The sequence below is a fragment of the Sceloporus occidentalis genome, unplaced genomic scaffold (assembly GCF_023333645.1).
Source record: "Sceloporus occidentalis isolate IW3139 unplaced genomic scaffold, rSceOcc1.0.p SCAF_5, whole genome shotgun sequence".
Classification (NCBI taxonomy): Eukaryota; Metazoa; Chordata; class Lepidosauria; order Squamata; family Phrynosomatidae; genus Sceloporus; species Sceloporus occidentalis.
This window is the reverse complement of record NW_028316985.1, coordinates 82,279,634-82,291,972: the sequence shown is the minus strand read 5'-3', so window position 1 is coordinate 82,291,972 and position 12,339 is coordinate 82,279,634. Positions and strand designations below refer to the sequence as shown.

At 43.5% G+C, this 12,339-nt stretch overlaps 1 protein-coding gene across 1 annotated transcript in view; it reads left to right on the top strand.

Moving 5' to 3' along the window:
• The window catches only part of LOC149312396 (cadherin-related family member 3-like), a 62,675-nt gene that overhangs the window by 25,937 nt on the left and 24,399 nt on the right, over positions 1-12,339 (top strand). Inside the window, exons 2-4 of the mRNA XM_089527202.1 lie at positions 5,567-5,778; positions 8,042-8,210; positions 10,885-10,979. Coding sequence (XP_089383328.1) covers positions 5,567-5,778; positions 8,042-8,210; positions 10,885-10,979 — 476 coding nt within the window. The remainder of the gene's footprint in view (positions 1-5,566; positions 5,779-8,041; positions 8,211-10,884; positions 10,980-12,339) is intronic.

The window sequence follows — 12,339 nt, the reverse complement described above, 5'->3', positions numbered from 1 at the left end:
GCTTGTTTCCGGCTTGGCTGCTGGTCTTCCTGAGGGCTGGAGGATTGGCTTTTGAAGCTTAGCACTCCTGCCACGCCCTCCTTCTTATGCCTGGCCTCTGCTGCCTTCTTTGAACCTGGTGGAGTTGAGGGAAGGCTTGCTTCGGGCTGGCTGCTCATCTTCCTGAGGGCTGGAAGAGTGGCCTTTGAAGCTTCCCACTCCTGCCATGCCCTCCTGCTGTTGCCTGGCCTCTGCTGCCTTCTTTGCCCCTGGCGGACTTGGGGGAAGAGGGAAGGCTTGCTTCTGGCTTGGATGCTGGTCTTCCAGAAGGCTGGAGGAGCTGCTTTTGAAGCGTACCGCTCCTGCCATGCCTTCCTGCTTCTGGTGGCCTCTGCTGCCTTCTTTGACCCTGGTGGAATTGGAGGAAGAGGGAAGGCTTGCTTCTGGCTTGGCTCCTGGTCTTCCTGAAGGCTGGAGGAGTGGCTTTTGAACCTTACCACTCCTGCCATGCCTTCCTTCTGTCTGGACTCTGCTGCCTTCTTTGAACCTGGTGGAGTTGGGGGAAGAGGAAAGGCTTGTTCCTGGCTTGGCTGCTGGTGTTCCTAAGGGCTGGAGGAGTGACTTTTGAAGTTTACCACTCCTGCCATGCCCTCCTGCTGTTGCTTGGCCTCTGCTGCCTTCTTTTCCCCTGGTGGAGTTGGGGGAATAAGGAAGGCTTGCTTCTGGCTTGGCTGCTGGTCTTCCTGAAGGCTGGAGGACTGGCTTTTGAAGCTTCCCACTCCTGCCACGCCCTCTTGCTGCTGCCTGGCCTTTGCTGCCTTCTGTGCCCCTGGGGGAGTTGAGGGAAGGCTTGCTTCTGGCTTCGCTGCTGGTCTTCCTGAAGGCTCGAGGAGTGGCTTTTGAAGCTTGCTACTCCTGTCATACCCTCCTTCTTCTGCCTGGCCTCTGCTGCCTTCTTTGAACCTGGTGGAGTTGGGGGAAGAGGGAAGGCTTGCTTCTGGCTTCGCTGCTGGTCTTCCTGAAGGCTGGAGGAGTGACTTTTGACGCTTACCACTCCTGCCCTGCCCTCCTGCTGCTGCTTGGCCTCAGCTGCCTTCTTTGCCCCTGGTGGAGTTGGGGGAAGAGGGAAGGCTTGCTTCTGGCTTGGCTGCTAGTCTTCCTGAGGGCTGGAGGACTGGCTTTTGAAGCTTCCCACTCCTGCCATGCTTTCCTGCTGCTGCCCGGCGTCTGCTGCCTTCGGTGCCCCTGGTGGAGTTGGGGGAAGAGGGGAGGCTTGCTTCTGGCTTTGCTACTGGACTTCCAGAAGGTTGTAGGAGCAGCTTTTGAAGCTTCCCACTCCTGCCACACCCTCCTGCTTCTGCCTGGCCTCTCTTTTCTTCTGTGCCCCTGTTGGAGTTGGGGGAAGAGGGAAGGCTTGCTTCTGGCTTGGCTGCTGTTCTTCCTGAGGGGTGGACGAGTGGCTTTTGAAGCTTCCCACTCCTGCCACACCCTCCTGCTTCTGCCTGGCCTCTCTTTTCTTCTGTGCCCCTGTTGGAGTTGGGGGAAGAGGGAAGGCTTGCTTCTGGCTTGGCTGCTGTTCTTCCTGAGGGCTGGACGAGTGGCTTTTGAAGCTTCCCACTCCTTCCATGCTCTCCTGCTTTTGCTGGCTTCTGCTGTCTTCTTTGCCCCTGGTGGAGTTGGGGGAAGAGGGAAGGCTTGCTTCTGGCTTGGCTGCTGGTCTTCCTGAGGGCTGGAGGAGTGGCTTTTGAAGCTTCCCACTCCTGCCACGCCCTTCTGCTGCTGCCTGGCCTCTGCTGTCTTCTACTCCCCCATTGCTTAGCCACCTACATCCACGAACACCGAAATCCACATCCACAAAAAGACTCGAGGGCCCCATGGCAGATCTGTAGACAGAAAGATTCTTCTTCTACAGTGTTGGCTTCTTGACCTCTCACGCTGAAGACCAACAACGGCAGAACCAGGAGAGGAAGCAGACTGGATCCAGCCATGTTGAGTTCTCAAAGCCAAATGCCCAAGTGGATGCATTCTGGAACCTTTTGAGCCATGTAGCTGATTGTGAGTTCATATGACCTCATGGTTCTGTTGAGCTGTCATGGTTGACTCAAATACATATGCCCTTGTTACTCTGTCAAATCAGAGTCTCGCAGCACCTTTGAGACTGAAAGAGAGAATTTGGCAGGAGGAGCTTTCCTAAAGTCCAATTGCATGAGGCCACTATGACCACGATGTGGATATCTGGTCTTGCAGCATAAGACCGTAACATCTATTTTATTGTGTTGATAAAATCAGTTCCCCCTCCTTCTCCATGGATTTTCCAAAACACACCAACTTATTTTTATTTGTATGTGTTTACGGTATTTCTAGCCTGCCTTTCTCCTGGGTCAGGCGATTGGTTAGGAGGGGCTGATCTGAGGCAGAGAACATGGGAAACTCTCTTTCTCTGTGTCCATCAGGGTCACAAGATGGGAGCCCCTTGCCATTTATCGGGATTTGCGGGATTAGCAAAAGCATCCTTCCTCCAGACTTTGAAGCGGAGCACTCCATAACGCTGTGTCTACATCACACAACATCCCATTATTAGATCAGTTTCATACCAGCTGAGCCTCCATCCTATGGAATCCTGGGAGTTGCAGTTTTCTATGATATTTTAGCCTTCTCTCTCAGAGAGTTCTGGTGCCACAGCAAACTACTGCACATCCCAGGATTTCTATCAGATGGAGCCACGGCACTGTCAAGCTGCATTATTTCTACAGTGCAGACGCACCCAAAGTTAAACCTACACTGGAAACGCGGGCTGTATCTACACTGTGGAAATGAATGCAGTTTGACGCTGCTTCAAGTACCGTGGCTCAACGCTACAGAAAGCCTGAGATGTGTAGTTTTTGTGAGATGGCTTTGGTGCCACAGCAAACTGGGCATCCCAGGATTTCCATAGGATGGAGCTGTGGCAGTTAAAGCGGTGTCAGGCTGCACTGATTCTGCAGTGTTGCATCAGCGTGGGCTTGACATGGAATTGCTGCTGTGAGGGCATTTCCCATTGTCAGCTCAGTTTCAAAAGAGGGATTCCGGCCGGCCAGAGCCACTGGGGCTCTTAAACGGCTGGTCTGATCTGGAAGCTGAAATGGATGAAGTACTTCAGATGTCAGGCAGTGCTTGTTCACTCCTCCTTCGCATTCGGCACATGGCCAGGGGCCTCTTTGCGCCTCTATTGTGGTTCCATCCAATTTTAGACCAAGTGCTTTGAAGTCGTTTCCAATTTATAAGGGGGCTTCCTTGGCATCTTTCTTTGGGAGGGGGGGGGTCTTTGCCATGGCTATTCTCTGAGACTGAGAGAGTGTGCCTTGCCCAGGGTCACCCACTGGGTTTTCATGGCCAAGGCAGGATTTGAACCCTTGCCTCCCAGGAGTTTTGTAGACCGTCAGTGTGATGCTTCAGCTAAGAAAGCCAATGCAATTCTTGGTTGCATCAACAGAAGTGTAGTATCTAGATTGAGGCAAATGATAGTACAGTGGGCCCTTATTATCCGTTGGGGTTTGGTTCCAGGATCCCCTGCGGATAATAAAGTCCGTGGATGCTCAAGCCCCACTGAATAAAATGGTATAGCAAAATTGTGTCTCTTATATAAAATGGAAAATCAAGGTTTGCTGTTTAAATCTGTGGATAAAAAAATCCATGGATAAGGAGGGCCGACTGTATTCCAGTCTAATCTGCTTTGGTCAAGCTTCACCTGGAATAATCCTGTGTCCAGGTCTGGCCCCCACAATTCAAAAAGCATGTTGAGAAGCTGGAACGGTGTCCAAAGGACAGCGACTAAAATGGTGAAGGGTCTTGAAACCATGAAGCCCTATGAGGAAAGACTTAGGGAGCTGGGGATGTTTAGCTTGGAGAAGAGACGATTAAAAGGTGGTATGATAGCCCTGTTTAAATATTTTAAGTGATGTTACATTGAGGAGGGAGCAAGCTTGTTTTCTGCTGCTCCAGAGAACAGGATACAGAACAATGGATGCAAGTTACAGGAAAAGAGGTTCTAGCTCAACATTAGGAGGCAGTTCCTGACAGTAAGAGCTGTTTGACAGCGGAATATGCTGCTGCCTTGGAGAGTGGTGTAGTCTCCTTCTTTGGAGGTCTTGAGACTAAGGCACATAGAAACAAGTTTAAGTGTGTGCTTCCTCAATGTAGAATGAAACATACAACCTTCATCAACCCAGTGTCATCAGTAGGGGGCATGAGGTAGAGACCACATAGGGGAGTGACACTACTGCTTGCCAAACATCTGTCTCTTTGGTAGGCTGTGGTGTTCACTTGCATCCCTTTACAATGCTGAAAAGATGGTGTGACTGGAGCGAGGTTCAATAGGAGGAGGAAGGCGAGGCTGCAGATTTTTTAAAAAACCATTAAAAAAATTAATTTAAAATTCTTTCAAATTTTCATTAAAAAAATCAGATCTTACCAAATTTTCACTTTAACCACATGAAACTATATACATATAAATACACTTAGGGTCTGTGTATCACATTGTAATTTAAAAGTATAATTAATGTAATTTAATTCTGCTAGTTGTTTATGTCATGAATGTTATTCAGTGATACATGGGGATTACAATTTATGAGTAACATTAGTATAAAAAACATTACTAAGGATTCTGTATGGTTTGGTATGGGAGGAGGTCAATGGTGTGTGTGTGACACCATGAAATGCTGTATCTACTTGCCTGTAAGTTGAGAAATCTATGCCCAAAATTTGACCCTAAAATCCCAGGTCGACTTATATATGGGTCAATACAGTAAAACTGCTTAGAAAGGTCCTGATAAAAGCTGTGCCCTGATGCCCCACTCTCCAGGAGTGGACCTCTCTCAGGAGAGGTCCAGAGAAGGAGAAGGAAAGAAGGAAGTGGTGTTTCCTCCTTTGGATCCTTTGTCACATGCCCCTAGGTTTTACCCTTGATTTATCCACGGGTCAAATCAAAATCCATGATTTTGTCCCCCAAACCTTCCCTCGACTTATACATGAAGTTGATTTGTACACAAGTATATACGGTATCACACCGGGTGACACAAGTCTTAGTGACGCCACTGTACCTACCCATTACCCCCTTAGAAGTGCCCCTTTCTAGGTGTAGTCTATATATTTATAAAAGAAAAACTTATCAAATAACACTAAGAAACATTTGAAACTCTTTTTATGAAACTCCTACACTTGACACCTGCATCTTTGGAATTGGAGGAACAGTTTGGAGTGGGCAAGTTCAAGATTCTTCTATCCAGGCACACAAATAAGAGATGTGTGCACTTAGAATAAATAAAAATACAATAAGGATTTGCACACTACATGGTTAACATAGCATGTATTTTGAATGTACATCTACTTGTTTATGAAGCAAAATGACTTGTATCAATTAACCTTTTGCTCATACCTTGACAGTATTGAAGAGCAAGAAAATCATAGCAGCAGCAGAAGTAGAAGCAGCAAAGTTTTTTTCTGCTTAATGAGAATACACTGTGAACACAAAGTATATGTTGTTGACCTACTTGCATCTTGCAAATGACACTTCTTAAGAGAGTATATTTTCATCTTCTGTAATCTGCAGGAGGAAGAACACTCAGTTTTTCTGGCCTGCCTGGAACTGGCAATGTTACAGAAAATTCTCCAGCTGGCACTGTGGTGTATACCTTTAGTGTCGATTTAACACCAAATTTACTACCAAATATATCAGTGGAAGTGGGATATCCTGTCATAATAAATTCCAACCCCCTTACAAAAGCTTTCGAAATCCACCCTGCATCTTCTCTTTTGTACAAGGTAAGTCTTTACCTAGCAGCTTGCTCATCGAGATAGCCAGTAGTTGATGGATATTGTTATAGTACAAATAAACTTTTTTTCTTTAATAACAAAACAGAGAAGTTGATAATGCCCACTTTGGTTCTTAAAAGGGGGAAAAGATTTACTTTCATCTGTGATTAAAAACAAACTGAAAAGTTAGGATTGTGTGGGGTTGTTTCATTTCAATTTAACCTATAAAGATGAAACATTATTTAAATATACAAGTTAAAGAAACAAAGGATCTAACTTGCTATGCTGCCAGAAGTGCTCCTGGGAACATCTATGAGAAGGAAAATAGAGAGTCACATCACTGTTCATAATAGCATTTTACATTATTTCCCCAACATGGGTAGGAATGCCTCTGATGGTAAAAGTAATGCAAGACACATATGCCAGCTGTTTTCCTATTGCAAGGGTAGGACTCAGTAGCTGTGATCAGTATAGCCAATAATAAGGAATGCTGTGAGTGGGCAGCACAACATCTGCAAGGCTGCATGAGCCCCACAGCTGGTTTATTGCATTGTCACTGGACTGAAATGACAGGAAAGTACATTTGGAGTTGAGTTGGAATTACACATCCAATTAACCAGTGGGTTAAGAGGAGAGCATCAGCCAGGGATCAATTGGATAGCCTCAATTTTCAGCTTTCATACAAAAAGGCCTAGAGTGCATCTACACTGCGGAAATAATACCGTTTGGCATCACAGCCTTACTGCATGAGAAAAATAAGCCAAAACAGATTGGGAGAGTAGCAGACTTAGCTCGCCAGCCTGAGTTCCCTTTTCAAGGACATAGGATATAATCTTTGTTTGTTTGTTTTTAAAAAATAACATACTTATGTCTTATTGAAATTGTGAAAAGCTAGCCATGACTCAACAGAGTTTATCACACTAGCGAGATACCACGGGAAAACGAGAGTTAAAAGAGAGTTAAGTTAAATTTGAATTTAAACAGAACTTGCAAATTCGGAAGGTTTATCACAGTAATTGCTGCTAAAACAAAATAAAGCAAAGTTAATCTGCAGTTAAAGTGGAGGAAACGAGCATTTTTTAAAATTCGTTTTGTTCCGAATTTAAAAAGCTGATGCTTCCTCCACTTTAACTGTGGAATAACTTCACATTATTTCACATCAACTGCGATGTTGTGTGATAAACTTTGGGTATTTCCTGGTTATCTTCGCATTATATTGTGTCTAACTCCTATTTTCTCACGGAATCTCGCTAGTGTGATAAACTCCAACATAGGAACCATGTTGTTGCTTACAGTAGTATACTTTGGCAGACTTAAATTCACATCTCCCACCAGACTTCATGCTAACTGGGTGGTCTTGGACCAGGCATATTCTGTCAGCTAATTTTACCTCAGAGAGTTGTTATGAAGATACACTGTGAGGAAAGGGGTTGAGTACATGACCTTCAGCTTCTTGGAAGAAACGTGCAATATAACATGTTAAAGAGCATTAATTAAGTCCCATTGATTTTGATGGAAACAGGGGCTAAGTAGATGGGCAGGAAAAACCAGGCTGATACTGGTTTTTACAAAAGTGAGTGAAAGCTCCACTGTTTGCACAACCAGCTCTGAAGGCAGGCTGAACATCCACCGGTTGTCCATACCACACAGCGTCAAGCCACACCACTCAGCTATTTATTTTTACCTCCCCACCATGCATGTGCACCATTGCAGAAACCCATCCACTGTGACTGCCAATTAGCTCCTTCCTCCCACCCAACTACCATCCCATTGGATACTCCAGGTGACCAAGCACACAGTCACATGTGCAATACATTGCCTGTTCAATGCATCGGTGCGCCAAGTGACACACTGGCAAAGCACACTCATGGAGACCCCCGGTACATGCCCCCTTTCCCTTATGTCCCTGTTGGACTGTGTGGTTTGCGTATGTTGTAATTATATCCATTGCATTATTGGTGATCTGTCCTGTTTGTCCTACGTTCACGTTTTTGCTTTCCTGTTTTCCCACGCTTGTGCCATGTTGTTTATATGCATGTGCAATGATGCATATTTTCTGTGCTGAGGAGGAGTATCAGGGTTTCTTTTTGCTCCAGTGCATGGCTTCATGTTGATTTCGACCTGCTTTTGCCTCATACACCAACTAAACTGCATGGCTTCAAGTTGCTTTGAAGCCGCTTTATTTGCCAGTACAGACAACCTCTTAGTGAAAATAACTAAATAAGTCTAACACAACATTTGCTGATATTTTATCTTTCCTTTTTAATGTCAGGTTGTTACAACTGGAGATCTGATTCTAGATTATGAAACAATGCCCCACCAATTTGAATTGCAAATTCTTATTTATGACACAGCCGGAGCAAAAGACCTACAAATCCTGACTGTTCAAGTGCTTGATGTAGATGAACCTCCAGTCTTTCAAGGCAATATAGCAACTCAAAGTAAGAGAATGGCTTGGAATAAAATCCATCCTTACAAAACTCATGACAACTGAGGCCCCACTACTTTATGATTAAATCTGGAGGCACATTTCATTGACAGCTGAAAATGTTTACTTTGAACAGAGCTTGTGTGAAAATTGTGTTTGGACTGCAAGTTTCCAGGCTACAGCGCGTTGGCAGGTTTTTGATTTTTTTAAATTACCTTTTCTAATCTGCTAACATTATAGTGTTGGGCAGTTTTTGGGGAAAAAAATTATCCCACCCCTGATATTTCCACTGATCTGTGCATAATTTTTACTGGAATTCCTGCAACTGTGCATGCAGAAACGTGGTAATCATTCTTCTTTCAAAGTATGTACTATCCAGTAACCAAGACAGCAGCTCTCTTACAACAATTTGGTCAATATAAAGCCCTAAATGGCTTGGGCCCAGGGTACTTGGAGGACCGCCTCTCCCCATATAATCCGCCCCGCACTCTCAGGTCGGCCGGGAAGCAACTGTTGAGGGTTCCAGATACAAAATATTCTGCGACTGCACAAAGGGCATTTTCCAGCTCGGCTCCGCAGCTCTGGAACTCTCTTCCCGGTGAGCTCCACTCGGTTACCTCCCTTGACTTATTTAGGAAGAGGTTAAAAACCTTCCTCTTCCAACAGGCTTTCCCCCAGACAATGTAATACCTGCTCTCCCCCCGTTGCATCGTTGCACCTGCACTTTATGCTAGCTATTGTTGTGATTTTAATCTGTAAGCTTTTAATCTTGTTTTTAATCTGTATTATTGTATTGTTCGGGTTTTTTATGGATACTGTTTGCAAAATTGTACATTTGTTGTACTTCTGTGTAACCTGCTTTGATCTGCAAAGGAAAAGCAGGCTATAAATAAACAGTTGTTTATTATTATTATTATTATTATTATTATTATTAGCAGCATTGCCCCTGCTTGTAGCTGCATAGGCTTCCTAAGCAAGAAGGTCAGGTTTCTAAATCAAACAGGGAGCAAGAGCCATGACAGATATAAAGGCTTACCACTGCAAATAGGGCAGGCTCTGCTATTAGGCAAAGTGACACTATAACCTCAGGTGGCAAATGTCATAATATCATGTCTCCTGAGGCTGTTCTTCCTGACCTTTTGTCCTTTTACTGGAGTAGCATATGCTACCTGGTCTGTCCTAAACTAACTTGCAGAGTCAAATCACACAGATGATGCTATCCCATTGCCACTGTTGAATTAGTCAGTAGGAAGGGGATACCATCTTATCTTTTGAGTTTGGCAGTAAAATGTGCCAACCAATTACCTAGAGAGGTGGTGAGGTCTCTTTCTCTGGGTGTCTTCAGAAAGAGGCTAGTCAGCTATACCTGCTGAGGATGCTCTATCTGGAGTTTTTGTGTAAAGAAGGGGGTTGGATTTGATGGCCAATGAGACCCAATTTTATGTTATTTTTCAAAAGAGGGCTAGAATAGGTCTGCAATCACATATACACCCTTATTTAGGGGCAAGTCCCATTAAACTTAATGCAACAACTTATAGCTGAGTAAATATGCATACAATTAATCCTGTAAATAATCCTACACACTGAGGCAGGGATTTGATAAGGAGATGCTGTTTTCAGGGTAGCTCATATCCAGCTATACATAATTCCATCTATCACTTACATACTTAGGCTGCATCCACACTGGAGAAATAACCCAGCTCTGCTCCGGGCCCACAACAAACTCCAACTCCCAGAATTCCATAGCCTTGAGCCAGAAAGAGTTAAAGTGGGTTATTTCTCCAGTGTGGATGCAGCCTCAGAAGAATTATATTCTTAATTTAATTGCAGTCATCGAGTTGGAGCACAGTGTCCAGTTTCCTAAGTGTGAAATTACATAGAAAGTTGCTCAAATGCCACTGTTAGTGATAAGATGTGGTGCAGAGAAGGAAGTAATATACTGACTGAGCCCTGCTCTCTGCTCTCTCTGAAGTGAAAAGTTGATAGCAAAGAAGCTCCTGTCTGTTTCGCACCTTTACATCTATTTAACTGTGAAAGCCGCATGCCTTCATCTTGACACACAGGAGGAAATTCACAGACTTAAAGAGGTGAAGAAGCCCTCGCTTCGAGCTATATAAGAAATTATTATTCTCTGATAGGAAGAGTGTCAAACTGAATGATAGGTTTATCATATTTTTCAAAAAATTGTCCCCCTGCTCCCCTGTGGTGACAGAAATCTATTTGTTGTAATACATGATCTTCGTACCTGCATATCTTACATTTGGGTTAGATGAAAGTTAAACAATAATGATGTCCTTAATTTTCAAGTCTGAATACTGAGGTACACAGCTCTGAGGAAACCCTGTTAAGAGACAGAAAATGGGTTAATCATATGGAATATCATATATCTTATATTTATTTGTATCCGACTGTTTTCCCCAAACTGGGACTCAGAGCAGCTCACAATATTAAAAGAATAGGAATACACATTCCCTTTAACATCTAGTTTGACCCTAAGAGTGATTGCATAATAATAATAATTTTATTTTTATCTGGCCTCTTTAATAAGATCGAATTATGTTTCAACAGACTGATAGCCAGGATAACATACAGGCATCAAACATTTAGCTATGTTTATTCCTATCTGCTTGCACAAGCTTCTTCCTCACCTCTTTAAATTAATGTACATTGTACTTTTATCTGTACAGCTGTCACAGTATATGTTTTGGAAAACACACCGAGTGGAGCTATTTACACCGTTACTGCAGCTGATTCTGAAAAAGCAACATCTACAGAAATCAACGTAAGTTTAAATCAACAAATACTTCAGCAGTTATCATAGGAGTGAGAACATCTGGCCCTCCAGATGTTGTTCAGCGACAACGCCCGCCAACTCTTGCCAATGTTTAAGGATAATGGGAGCTAAGCAGGTTCAGCTCTGGTTAGTATTTGATTAGCATTTTGATGGGAGACTGCCAGAAATACTAAGTGTTGTATAGACTATATTTCAGAGAAGGAAACTAGCAAAACCACTTCTGAATATTCATCACCTAAGAAAAGCCTATGAAATGCATGGGGTTGCCTTAAGCTGACAGGCAACTTGAAGGCAACACACACACACAACAGGAGCAGCAGTCATATGATATCTGGTGGGCTACAGATTCCCATCATTGAGATATAAAATTGGTCAACACTTCTCTGTATGGGATTCAGTAATCAGGTTTTAAAAACCAACAATACTCTCAGCTTATCCATATTGTTCATCTAACCCTGTTTTGCTCAGCTGGTATGACAACAAAATGTTTGGTGAACTAAATGGCCAGTATCATCCTGTTCAGATGCCAGCTTTTGAGGGAAAATACAATTTTTTAGCTTGGCTGGGATTCAAAGCCCACACAGGACCCAATGAAAAGATGGAAGATTGCACTGAATAAATTTAAAGCATTTTAACTTATTCTCAGAAATCTTGGTACCTTGAGATAACACATTACGGGTCTTATATTTATTAAATACATGTGATGCATTCCTCTTAAAAATAAAAATCAGGGCTCATGACACCAAGAACAGAAGGAGAACTGTTCTGGATCAGACCAACGTTACATCTCAGCTAATAACTTATTTCCAGCAGAATCCAGCCAGGTGCAATAAGGGAGTGTGCAAAGGAGCATGAAAGCCAGAGAAGTCCCCTGTTTGCTTGCTTCTTAAAAATGTGGTATTTAGATATATTCTAAACATGTCTGAACATGGAGTTCCTTTGTGAGATTTCATAGCTAACATCCAGAGCCTGGAAAAGTTAGTTTTGGACCACAAGTCCCAGAACTCCCAGCCAACATGACCCCTGACATATTTACTGGAGATTCTGGGAGCTGATCAGTGAAATGGCAAATCTTTTTGGGTCTTAGGCTACTGCCACACTGCAGAATTAACGAAATTTGAAACCACTTTAGCTGTCATGGAATCCTAGGATTTATAGTTTGCTCGCTAACAAAGAAGGTTAAATATCTCACAAAAATATAAATCCCGTAATTTTCATAGAAAATTAAAACTGGAGAGATTCAGAGAAAGGAACCTGAATGCCAAGATGTGGCAGTTAAAGCAATGTCAAACTGAATTAATTTTGCAGTGCAGATTCCTGAGTCTCAATTTTAAGTCCTTGGTTCAGA